Below are 12,446 nucleotides of genomic sequence, written 5' to 3' on the forward strand. Positions count from 1 at the left end.
AATTCCAATAACTCAGTGTTATGTTTGTATTTGTTTCTTCAACTGTTTGTTAATTAGCAGGCTACTTCTTGGTTCAAAGAGGTAATGAACCGATGTGGGTGCAATTACCATCCATCTACTGACAACACATCACTTCATATAAGTGCAAACTAAGGATTCAATAATTGTGCATATTTAATAAATGACACAATTGAAAATTAATAGAGCCCCCCCCCCCTCCATAAAACAAAATTGCACCTTTCAGAGTGTCCTTATATTGTGGGCAGTCTAAGGTACACCTGTGCACTAATCTTGGTGTCTAATCAGCATCTTATATGGCACATTATCTCAATAAAGGAGAAGTGCTCACGATCACAGATTTAATCTGGTTTGTGAATAATATTGGAGAGAAATTGTGATACTGTGTATGTGGAAGAAGTTTTAGACCTTTAGTTCGTCTCATAAAAAATGGGAGCAAAAACAAAAGTGTTGAGTTTATATTTTTGTTGAGTATACAATGGATGGATGTATGGACAAAGCCAAAATGCACACAGTCATTTATTTTTTGACTGCTTCATAAGTGCTGAATTTTGAACTTGAGAATTATATACTGTGCAAAACAAAATCCAATATTACGCTCATTGGGAAAAAAAATAAAAATCTCTATCAATCAAAAGATTTATTTATTTTTTAAATGTGTACTATTATTCATTTGTATATTTTGTCTGAAAAGTTTCACATTCATACGTATACATTTCTAAAATCAACACTGTTATTTAAAATTTTTCATACGTATTTGTTATTTCAAGTCTCTTGATATAACAACAAATTATAAATGCAGAATCATAACTACAGGTGTCAAAATCTGGCCCTCGAGGGCCGCAGTCCTGCATGTTTTAGAGGTTTCCCTCCTCCAACACACCCAATAAAAATGATCAGGATCATTCTCAGGCACTTGCTGATGAGCAGATCATTTCAATCAGGTGGGTTGGAGGATGGAAACCTCAACATGCAGGAAGGACTCAGTTGTCTCAGTTATTCTTGTTTGCAATGTGAATTATTTATCATTATTTTCTTTTATTTGTTTTGTATGTTTTATCATTTATGTTTGACGTATTGTTACTTACTTTCTTGTTATTGTAACATTAAGAACTGTGTTTCAAACTTTATGTAAGGAATAAAAATTGGATTGACTGATTTTTGTATTACAGTACCCGCGAGGCTACAGTTTAAAAAAAAAAATCAATTGGCCGAAATGGGCCTATTTTATTTATTTATTTATTATCCTGCATTGTCTCGTTAACTCATTTTTCAAAAACAAATTTCAGCTTCAGAAGTGCAATTTATTTTCCAGTTTACATGAGGAACCTTAGCGAAGTTGAAATCTGCTCCCGCACGGTGCTGTATTCAACGACACCCTTTCACTTCCTCTTATCGTCCAAAACATCCCAGCCAGGAAGCTCATCAACTGTCACAGCTTTCGAGCAGCAAGCGTGAATGACGTGCAATCAGTGATCAATAATTATGATTCCGTACACCGTCAACATCAAGCTCGCGGCTCGGACGTTGACTGGCACTCTAAATTTGCAGAATAAAACCGCAGTAGATTGGTGAGTACTGCAGCTGTTCTGTTAGCATGCCTTGATTGGAAGCGACACTGTTTACATTTGTTTTCCCACATCATGTTGCTCTCATGAATTGGTTCATTTTTCTTTATTGGTTACCTTTCCTTAGTTTAGTAAGGTGCACGGGTTATTACTTGTTGACATTTTTGTGTTCTGACAAGGATATTTGGGGGCAGGACACGATGGCATTTCGTGTCATGTGATAGGCATTTTCCTTGGGCCTGATGAATTTATGAAGCCTTGTCCTTGTTTAGAAATGTAACAAAAGACGTGTAGGAAACTTGACTTGTCATAAAATATGTCAATCATTCTACTGTTCTGTATGCGTAAGCCGGACTAATACTACAAATCACCACTCATAGATTTTTAATTTTTTTTGCAATTCAGCTGAACATTTACATAAAATAAGTTGTTTTTTTTTTAGTGCACAATCCCATAAAAATAGTACTATAATCAGTAACCTACTAATTGTGTTAACATTTCTGGGAATGTTCACTTTTTTCAGACCGATATCAGGACTCAGCTCTTGAGTAGTCAGCGATACAGAAGTGCCACAACTTGTGTACTTTTGATACATAAATATACATATATTATATACATACATATATACATACATTATATAGTGAATAGAAAAGTTGAAGAAGTGAAATCCACATATTTATACTAGAGATAGACCGATAAGGTTTTTTCGGGCCCGATACCGATACTAATTATTAGTAGTGAAGGATGCCGATAACCGATATTTGGAGCCGATATTCAATTTCACTAAAAAGGGACATCAAAATTTGGAAAAAATACAAACTCCAGCTCTTATCTTTTTATTTATTTATTTATTTATTTATTTTAAAGCATACGTTTATTGAGCAACTTTTAGGGTTAGTAAAATATTTTTACGTTTTTTTTTTTTTTTTTAATTTATTCAAAATCTTAGTCAATAGACAAGTTCTGGGATCTCCCAGGTGCAGTAGCATGCTTTCAAAAGTTAAATAAAAACAAAGAATTATTTTCTACACAAAATAAAAGTCTATCAAAATATCCAAAGTATTAAATTTTTACTTATCTTAGTTTTAATTTCAATCAAAAACAGAAGGTGCAGAGAGTTCCCAGGGTCGACAAAAATGAAAATAAAAACTTCTTTTTTTTTAATTTACATTTAAATTAGTTCCCTGAAGTTAACACTTAAAAAAAAATTGATCTATTATCGGCCATATGATTCTTCAAAATGGCCGATGCCGATATTTCTCAAAATGCTGAATATCGGCGCAGATAATCGGCCCAGCCGATAATCGGTCTATCCCTAATTTATACACATCAATGTTTCAAAATGATTTGCATTAGTTGTAGTCAGACTTTAGGGGCGGCGTAGCTCAGTGGTAGAATGGTCATCTCGCAACCCAAAGGTTGTGGGTTCGATCCCATGCCATTGTGACCAAGTCGAAATATCCATCCATCCATTTTCTTAACTGCTTACTCCTCACAAGGGTTGAAGGGGTGCTGGAACCTATCCCAGCCAACTTCGGGCAGGAGGCGGGGTACACCCTGAACTGGTTGCCAGACAATTGCTGCAAGTCGAAGTATCCTTTAGCAATATGCTGTTGGTCCTGTTGCTGCATCATCAGTAGGTGAATGAGTAGTAGGGCTGCACAATATATCGAAAAAATATTGATATCGCGATATTGGCCCTTGCAGTATGCATATCGCAAAGGCACGCAATAAGTTTTATATGGAATTTTTTGCTTTTTATATGAATTTGACCACTCAGATGCTAACTAAAATGTGCATCGCCATTCAATAGTTTAAAATTATCAAGACATAATTACACTTAATTAACTAAGATTACATGAAGGTTGCTTATTTTCCCCCATGAAAAATGTTTTTCTTTCATGAGGTAATAAAAATGTAATTTCTTTAGGTAAATGTTAAATATCGCAATAATATCGATATCGCTATGTTCAGCAAGTGTATCGCATATCGCATGTTTTTCCAATATCGTGCAGCCCTAATGAGTAGTCAAATGTAAAGCGCTTTGAGGGCCTTTTAGGGTGGAAAAGTGCGATATAAATGAAGTACCATTTATGACTTAGGTTTACGTCACACCTGTTTGGCAGTATTTTGAAAATGACACAGATCACATCTCAAAAGTCTCAAATTTCACCAGTTTGCTGGTCACAAAAAAATCATATATCTGCAAGGGGTGTAACAAAAAACGACTCTGATTGGGAAATTGGTTTTGATTAGGCGAACCAAATCGCATTGTTACATAATCTTTTGTGGAGAGATGCACACCCCTAAATAAAACCTTTTTCTGAACCGAAATCCAATTAAAAATCCATGCTGACCTTGAGGGTCCATAATTTCGAGGATTTGCCCTCACAATCTGACAGATTTGTGAAAGAAGTGGCCAAATGTTGCCATGTCAACATGCAAACATTTAATTATATTTTGGGAATGAAGTTGTATGGATTGACAGGCCGTTTTTTTGGTCGATTGTGTCTGTAAAAGTCTGAACATTTTCTTCTTGGGTACTGTGTTGACTTCTTGTGCAATTTATATTTATGTTTGCATCTCTACAACAAGTCAGATGGACTTTAGAGAGTTAGTAAATAGCTAGCATGGATATGGCTTTTAGTTACCTTGTGTTAGTTGTTTTTTTTTTTTTTAATTTGTACAATGAATGGCCGATTGATATGCCATAAGTTTTGTCGACTCGTACCCAGTCCCCACACCTCTCTAGCTTTAGTATCTATATCACAGCTTTCTGCACAGCATGTTCTTCCGTTCAAGCATCCACACCATCCTCCTTTTTCTTTTTTTTTTTTTTTTGTAGGGGCTGGCAGGGGCTGATAGCTCAAGGATGTCACTCTAGCATTCTCATTATCGATCCAAAGACGTCACAGACCATCCAAGTGCTGGAAAAACACAAAGCCAATGTGGTCAAGGTACGTGCTTCTTTAATTACCTGGCTACAATAACCTGTTTACATGCATGAGTAGACAGAGTTACTCCACAGAGTTGCTCTTTTGGCCCCTTATACTGTATTTGTCAATGTCAAGTAAGATACACGCACAGCTGCTGGCAGAATCCATTCTCAAAGTAAAGTATCAGACATTCAACCATTTTTGGTATTGTTTGACCTTGAGCTAAGTAGTTGTTGTCTGACAATATTGATCGTGTGGAAGGATGCCTCTCTCCAGTGACTGAGTGTAGGGGTGTGCGCGCGTGTGTGTGTGATTTGAAGAAGACTAATAATGGGCCGTAAATTCGGCAGTGATTATCAGAGGCTCGGCTCTGCCCGAGGCTTCCATTCTTTACTCCAAAATGCCCTTAATCTTGGATATGCTGCAGCAGTTGGCAATCTTTCACCACACAGTCACATAAACTGACGCCTTGGTGAATAATAGACTAGTGGATAATGAAAAAAGAAAAAAAAAAAATCCCGATATTGATGGACATAAAATAGACAAACACAATCAATTATTTAATGATTTTTTATTTTTTTTAACCCCCAAAATTCTTCTGAAAAAGCTGATAAACATTCAATATTTCCCATGAAAAATGGTGGGGAAAACAAACAAACAAATACAAAAAAAAAAAATATGAAATACTAAAAAAAGAATCTGTGAAAATATGGGTGCATCCGCTGTATATCTATTAGATAGATAGATGTAGATATTTAGAATTCATCATCTGGCAGCTTTACTGATCATTGCAGTAGTAAATATAAATGTACAGACCAATCACTATTGCTCATGGTCAACCCACGTTATTTGAAAAGAAAACAGTATACACAACCACTAATGAGCTTGTATTCATGCTCAACACAAATCAGAACATAAACAAGCCACAAACATCAGCAAGGAGCCACTCCACAGTTATATAGCTACATACACACAGCAAACATTCTCTGCTTTGAGCGTTGCCTGCAGTAGGAACGTCTGTGCGTCAACTTGAAGAGAGATGAGGAGGCATAATAATATACCCCCAGTGATTAATTCTATCTTGGTGATCCAGTCATTTCATTTTATTTAAAAGGTCAAGGTCACATAGACTCACATTTCAGTGAGGTAGTTTCGAGTAACCCTCCTAATAAATCATTTGCCCAAAGATTCACCTGTGCTGTGAGGCAAATTCTTTAGAATGCTTCTTTTATGATTCAGTTGGGCGACAGGAACGGTTTTGCACACATGGGTTGCAGGTTCAAGACCCAATGAAGGCAAAAATGATATATACATACTAATTGGAGGTGGTTGTTGGAGAGATGCCAACACACCAAGTACTTTGGTACCCTTGACAAGACATTGAAGCAGTAATTACCCAGGTCTTATCGTTCTGACTTTAGCATGTTACTTTGTCTTTGTGGGACAGTTGAGTGATTTAATTAGGTTATTTAAATGATATATATAAAATGCGTTATTTTTTTCATAGATTAAACAATTGTTACTGTGTGTTTTGTTTTTAAAACTGTTTGACCGCCAAAAACGTTTAATGACGTATGCTAAAATCCTAATGAATGCCGCCATTAACGGTAATTGACGTTAACTATGTTAAACACCCTCTAACTATGGCCAGCAGATGCCTCACAATATTCTGTTTGCCTTGAAAGATGAGTGAAAATGCTCAAGTTCAGTTGGCACTGTCGGGGTTGTTTGACAGTGAAAGAGTTAATATTCTTTAATCAAAATACCTCAAGTATCAAGAATTAATTACGATACAGTTGTGTGAGGTGCTGCACAAGCAACATGTTGCATTCAAGGTGATTTCACAACATTGGGACCTTGCACTGAACTGCACCGTTCAGCACATTAATAGCTTTTGTTTGATTGTTTTTATGATTGTGAGAAGCCAAAATCCAAATTACTATTGAAGTTCGATTAATTGCCCAGCACCACCGCTTATCAGAAGTTAATGCAGAATGTTTACGCTAATCTGTGCATCCATAATTACTCAGTACAGCTCGGTTTACCGTTGAGCTTTGTTGTTGTGTTTTACCCCTCAGAGCCCAGACTACTAATAAGAATGTACTTTGTGGCCAGACTCTGGCCATCTCTCAAAGTGACTCAAAAGTGTTTCTGGATCTTTGTCCAACCTAGCTGGTCAAATCATTGGCGGATAAACTCTGTGTGGGATGAATATTATGTAAATTAGCCATGTTATGTAACAATGGGGCTTACATGCAGAACATTTTTTATTTTTTTATTTTTTATTTTTTTAATTTATCATTAAAGTTTGCTTGTTTTGTCCGGACCGAAAGCGGACTATATTTTTTTTCCTTTGGTGCGGTTCATCATATTCACACTATGCTTTTTGCAAGTAGAATATATTGCGTCATCACATCGACTCGCGTGACAATCTCTGCTCCCATTAGACAAAAATGACAAGGTCTGAACGCATAACGAAGCCCGGAAATAGAGCAAAACATGAAATTCTGACGTGCTGCATTACTGCTAGGCATATTTGTGGCATTATTAGATGTAAGATATTTGCGAGCACATTCAACGGATTTCCGCGACGCTGTTTCTAATTTTGGAACTGCGTCGATCGATTGCTTGCAAGGAGCCGATGCGCTCCGTGTGCTCTGCCCGACAACATGCTGACAGCAGCATGGCTAAACAGAATAGGAGGATTATGAATAAGGCCCTGTTTAACACGGAAGCAAAGCCGGCTTCGTTCCTCAAACAAATCTTGTACAGACAGAACCGTCTCAAGACATGGGAGTTTATGGGAAGCGTAGAAGAATAATCAGCGAAGAAGACGAACCACTGATCTGAATAGCCAGTAGGCCAAGACTTTTGAAGCTGCGAGGCCGCCATATTACTCTTCCCAAGAAACGTTTCTCAGCATACGAGTTTACATCGGAATTAGAGAACAATTGAGACAGTACTTAATTGAAACAGCCTGATTTATGTTTTAAATTTGTTCAACATAAACAAGATGACTTCAGACATGGGGTCTTCAAAGTAGTTTAAACAGTAATCTGCTCGTGAGATGGGAGGAGTAAGATGGCTGCCCTGTGGCTTTGCATGGGCATGTATGGGCGATTGGCTATCCAGTAATATAGACAGATTAGTGAGACAAACACAACACAGGAGAGGTGACAATGCCGTGTGATTCAAGTACAACATCATGCAAAACATTTTGCTGTAAAAGCGTAAACAAGCTAAGGAGGTTGCGCAAAACGACGACGACACGGCTACCCACCGTTGTTGACAGACTGGGGTTTGTGCGCAGTCACAAGAGAATTACATCATCACCAGAGGCGTATCTGTCCTGCTTTGGGGGCCACATTTTGAAATCTTTCTACTCGAGAGCCCGGTTTCAAAAGTGATATTTTCAAGCTCCAAAACCGAGCCCCTGTGTGGACGAACTGCCCAAATGGGAAGAAATCTGTGTGGATACATGGAAACGGGCTTTCGTGTGAACTAAATTTAGCACAATATTCACTCAAGCGCAATATTTCCCCAGCCAGGATACTTGGCTACGGTGGTTTGTTAAGCCCAAAATGGTGCATATGTCCTGGAGTTGGAGCGGATCAACCGTGGTTTGTATTCAGACTGCGACGTGAACAGCACCGAGGGAATTTGGAAATGGACCGAGACCCACTTTTTGAGGTGATCTCGGTCCGCTTGTTTGGTCTGCACCAGGATTCGTTTGTGTGTATTCAGACCTGCACCAAAGGTCCGGATCATCGTGGGAAACGAACTCTGGTCCGTTTAAAGCGGACCAAAGAGTGCAGGTCTGAATACACCCTTAATATACCCCCTTTAAGTAGTCTTGAAATCCTAATCATTTCAGTGTGTTCTTTCAAATCTCTGTGGACAATTTCGTCAAACATTAAAGAAGTACTGTTGACAAAAAAAACATTATTTTCCTTGTCTAGTAGCGAAAAATTTTGTATGGCTTCATCAGCTTCTAAAACGATATATGAGATGACAATGCAATTGGTTAATTTCTTGCTACGCCCAGCAACACATACAGTATATAACAACAAAAACTTATGTTGCGCATGACTCACAAGTAATTACACTTCATTATGACTTACGTCATGTGCTTCAAGTCACAAAAATAACTGCTCCGTATTGTTATTTCTTCCTCCAGGTAAAGTGGTCAAGAGAAAATTACTACCATAACTTGAGCTCGCCCTACTGCTTGCGACTGGCCTCTGGAGATGCCTCTGGCAAGATAATAGTGTGGGATGTTGTTAGTGGCACTGCCCATTGTGAGATCCAAGAGCACTCCAAACCCATCCAGGGTAAGAGATCATTGAGATCCCCCTCCCTTTTTTTTTTTATAGAGGCCTAAATTGATTCTTTATCCTGGGGCAGGACATTACCCGAGCAAGACCTGCCAAGAAAACAATCTATTCTGTCAAGTAACTCTTAAGTTGTGTGCGATTTGTTTTCATTACAATGCTATTGCCATCACTCTATATGTCCTGTTGCGCACGCCATGCATTCATCTTCTTCATTCCTGCAATTCCTCTTCTTTTGTGGCTTCCTCGACTTTCCTTCAGATCTGGAGTGGCTTTGGAACCAGGATGTGTCCCGTGATCTGTTGTTGGCTGTGCATCCCCCCAACTACATTGTTCTATGGAACGGAGACACGGGAACAAAGCTGTGGAAGAAAAGCTATGCTGAAAACATTCTCTCCTTTTCTTTTGACCCGTTTGACCCATCCAACATGGCATGTATGTGCAAAATAATGCCTCACTGAACTGCTGTCAAATTTGTTAATACCTTTCATGAAAAAAAGACTGTGATATATTTTTTATTTTCATTTTCCTGACAGTGCTGACGAGCGAAGGAATAGTCTTCATCACAGACTTTTCCCACTCGAAACCACCAGGAAGTGCAGGCAAAAAGGTTTACATTGCGAGCCCTCACGCAAGCCCCGCCCATACCAAGCCTGCACCCACAGCTGCCCCGCCTCCTACCGGTGCCAAGAAAGCTCTCAACAAGGTCAAAGTGCTAATCACCAATGAAAAGCCCACGTAAGACTTTTCATTCAACTTCAGAACTGTATTTGAGTAGACTTACTGAATATACCACAATCAGTTTTAGGGTATTTTGATGACATTGAATCAAAAAAAAATTTTTTTTTTTTAAAGAATCTGGTCTAGATTTTGAGATATGCCCGCCTGGAACAAAAAAAAAAAAAAAAAATATATTGGTAACATTGTCAAGTGGTTTGATCCTTGACAGTGGCATATTTTCCAAATTAGCAGATGGTTTCAAACATTTAATCCATCCATCCATCCATCCATCCAATTTCTTGACCGCTTATTCCTCACAAGGGTCGCGTGGGGTGCTGGAGCCTATCTCAGCTGGCTTTGGGCAGTAGGCGGGGTACACCCTGAATTGTCTCTGTACACCCTGAATTGGTTGCCAGCCAATCGCAGGGCACACAGAGACAAACAACCATCCACACTCACAAGCACACCTGTGGACAATTTGGAACTCCCAAGTAACATGCCATGCATGTCTTTGGAATGTGGGAGGAGACCAGAGTACCCGGAGAAGACCCACGCAGGCACGAGGAGAACATGCAAACTCCAACCAAGAAGGCCGGAGCCTAGACTCGAACCCGAGTCCTCAGTACTGGGAGGCGGACGTGCTAACCAGTCATCCACCGTGTCGCCCTCAAACATTTGAATATCGTGTAAATCCAATCAAATATTTGTCAAATATAAATTGCCTGAAGACTGGCAAAAGATGTCCCAAAACCTTTTAAGAAAAAAATAAAAGGGTTGTTATTATTTTAAATTAGTCAGTGGCTAAAAAAGCAGTAAAAATGTGGACCAAGCATTATTTTTTGGCAGACTTGAAATGTTGTGCCTGTTACACTGGGTTATTCATAACAGTAGCACCCTGCAGTCTGTCTATAAACCCAGCCAATAAGCTTTACACACCAACACACACGCGCACACGCATTCACATTCATCTTGCTTGTCTTCTTTCTTCCTCCTCCTTTTCTCATCATGTCCATTTCATGTTTGTGTTCCTTAAAATGTAATGTGGAAAATGTCAGTGTAGCTTCTCTCACATCACAGTTCTCTTCTTATGCCTAATAGGTGGCAGATTTGAACAAGAGTCTGACATCTTAAACATGCCGACTTAATTGCTGTATTATACACATGAATGTCTCATCAGGCAGCCATTAATCCGGCAGTTAGCATGCATAGATAACGTTACCCAATCACCATGGCAGGATCAGGCTCTCACTTCTCAGCTCTATGTACAGTTCTTCTCACACACAGTCAAATTGTGAACTGTATGCTGTTAATGCTTGCAGTTCAGAGACCTCTTGTTATAATAACAGTCCTAAGGTCTGACTAAGAAGAGCAAACGGTTTCCCTGGCAACACAAAAAATTACTTTAACAAAGTGGGCAGATGTTTCAAAATACGGCATCATACTGAAACATTCTGTATTAGAATGCCGTCAATGTAATACAGGGCAGTTTTACAACTTTGACAGCTATGTTTCCACAATAACAAGCATATTGTTAAGTACATACTTCTCTGGCAGTGCCTGACTGTAATATAGCCCTTTTTTCAAATCTCTTTAAATTAGGCATGAGTACCAAAGTCAATGTGAGCAATGTATGATGTTGGAACCAGGCAACTGAATGGTCTTTTATTTATGTATTATGTATGGATAGATGGATTGATTGTAATGCTCTCTGAAGACCTATTGCTTTCACCATTGCATGTCAGACTTAGAAGTCTTTAAAGTTTTTATTTATTTATTTAATTAATGCTGCGTTGACTGGCTCAGACATTTTTTTTACCCTGTCGCTGTCTTGGCCCCGCATCAATGAGCTGCTAATCGTGTGGAGCTCAAAAACTTCTGAAGGTTTTTTTTTTTTTTTTTTGGATCAATAATCTCACTGGTGTTTGTCGGATTTTTGTCCTGAATCTGATCTTATCGAGAAATGAAGATTCCTCTGTTGTAATCAATTATTTGTCGCTATTTTTCCCCACAACTGAGTGTTTGGGACTGCTTTTGTTTTAGGAAATTCTTCTGTTCACATCAATGGAATGTCCATTTACCGGTAATTTAAAAACACAAATGAAGTTAGGCTTAGTGTTAGGGTAGGGCCATGTGTGAACGCGACGACATGCACTTGACATGTTGAAAAATCCATCAGCACCCCATCGTCGACCAAAAAAATTCACCCAAAGGGGTAGCGGCAGCTTTTGATCACCAGGCTTAGCATGTTTTCTGGGGGAAACCCTGTATCAAATTTGTATAACACCGGTCTACAGTGTGAAACAATGATCCTTTTGACAAATTGCTTTTCTCGTGTTTCTTACAATGCCATTTTTCCTCAACTTTGTGGTCCATAGCGCAGAGGCAGTGACGTTGAACGACTGCCTGCAGCTGTCTTACCTGCCATCCAAAAGGAACCACATGTTGCTGCTTTATCCCAGAGAGATCCTCATCCTGGATTTGGAGCTCAGCCAGACTGTGGGAGTTGTAGCCATTGAGCGATCTGGAGTGCCCTTCACCCAGGTGAGGTTTTTCAAATGTAAACAGCTATAAAACTTGTAACAGTGAAGTTACTATATGCATTTAACCTTCTATATAAATCAAGTTAATTGTAAAAGTGATATATTTAAATTGCCAATTAGTTTGATTATTCAGGCTGTAAATTATATTTGCTCTCAGCCTTTTTTTTTTTTTTAAATTAACAAGCACCCTGATATTAAAACACCTCTAGCATGAATTTTCAAGTTTGCGAACTTGTTATTATTGCCACGATGGTTCAGTTTGCTAAGGTGAGTGTGCCAGTGCTAGTGCTGCCAAATTTTGTTACATAAATCACTAAAATTCAACTGGTTATG

General features: G+C 38.6%; 1 protein-coding gene across 2 annotated transcripts in view; it reads left to right on the plus strand.

Annotated features, from left to right (window-relative positions):
* Positions 1 to 1,403: 1,403 nt before the first annotated feature.
* Positions 1,404 to 12,446, plus strand: part of wdr11 (WD repeat domain 11) — a 47,080-nt gene continuing 36,037 nt past the window's right edge. For both annotated transcript variants that reach the window (XM_077495512.1, XM_077495513.1), the window contains exons 1-6: positions 1,404 to 1,589; positions 4,432 to 4,543; positions 8,700 to 8,853; positions 9,115 to 9,288; positions 9,390 to 9,591; positions 11,949 to 12,114. In XM_077495512.1, coding sequence (XP_077351638.1) covers positions 1,504 to 1,589; positions 4,432 to 4,543; positions 8,700 to 8,853; positions 9,115 to 9,288; positions 9,390 to 9,591; positions 11,949 to 12,114 — 894 coding nt within the window. In that variant the 5' untranslated portion in view covers positions 1,404 to 1,503. The remainder of the gene's footprint in view (positions 1,590 to 4,431; positions 4,544 to 8,699; positions 8,854 to 9,114; positions 9,289 to 9,389; positions 9,592 to 11,948; positions 12,115 to 12,446) is intronic.

Source organism: Festucalex cinctus, chromosome 14 (assembly GCF_051991245.1).
Source record: "Festucalex cinctus isolate MCC-2025b chromosome 14, RoL_Fcin_1.0, whole genome shotgun sequence".
In the NCBI taxonomy this organism is placed as follows: Eukaryota; Metazoa; Chordata; class Actinopteri; order Syngnathiformes; family Syngnathidae; genus Festucalex; species Festucalex cinctus.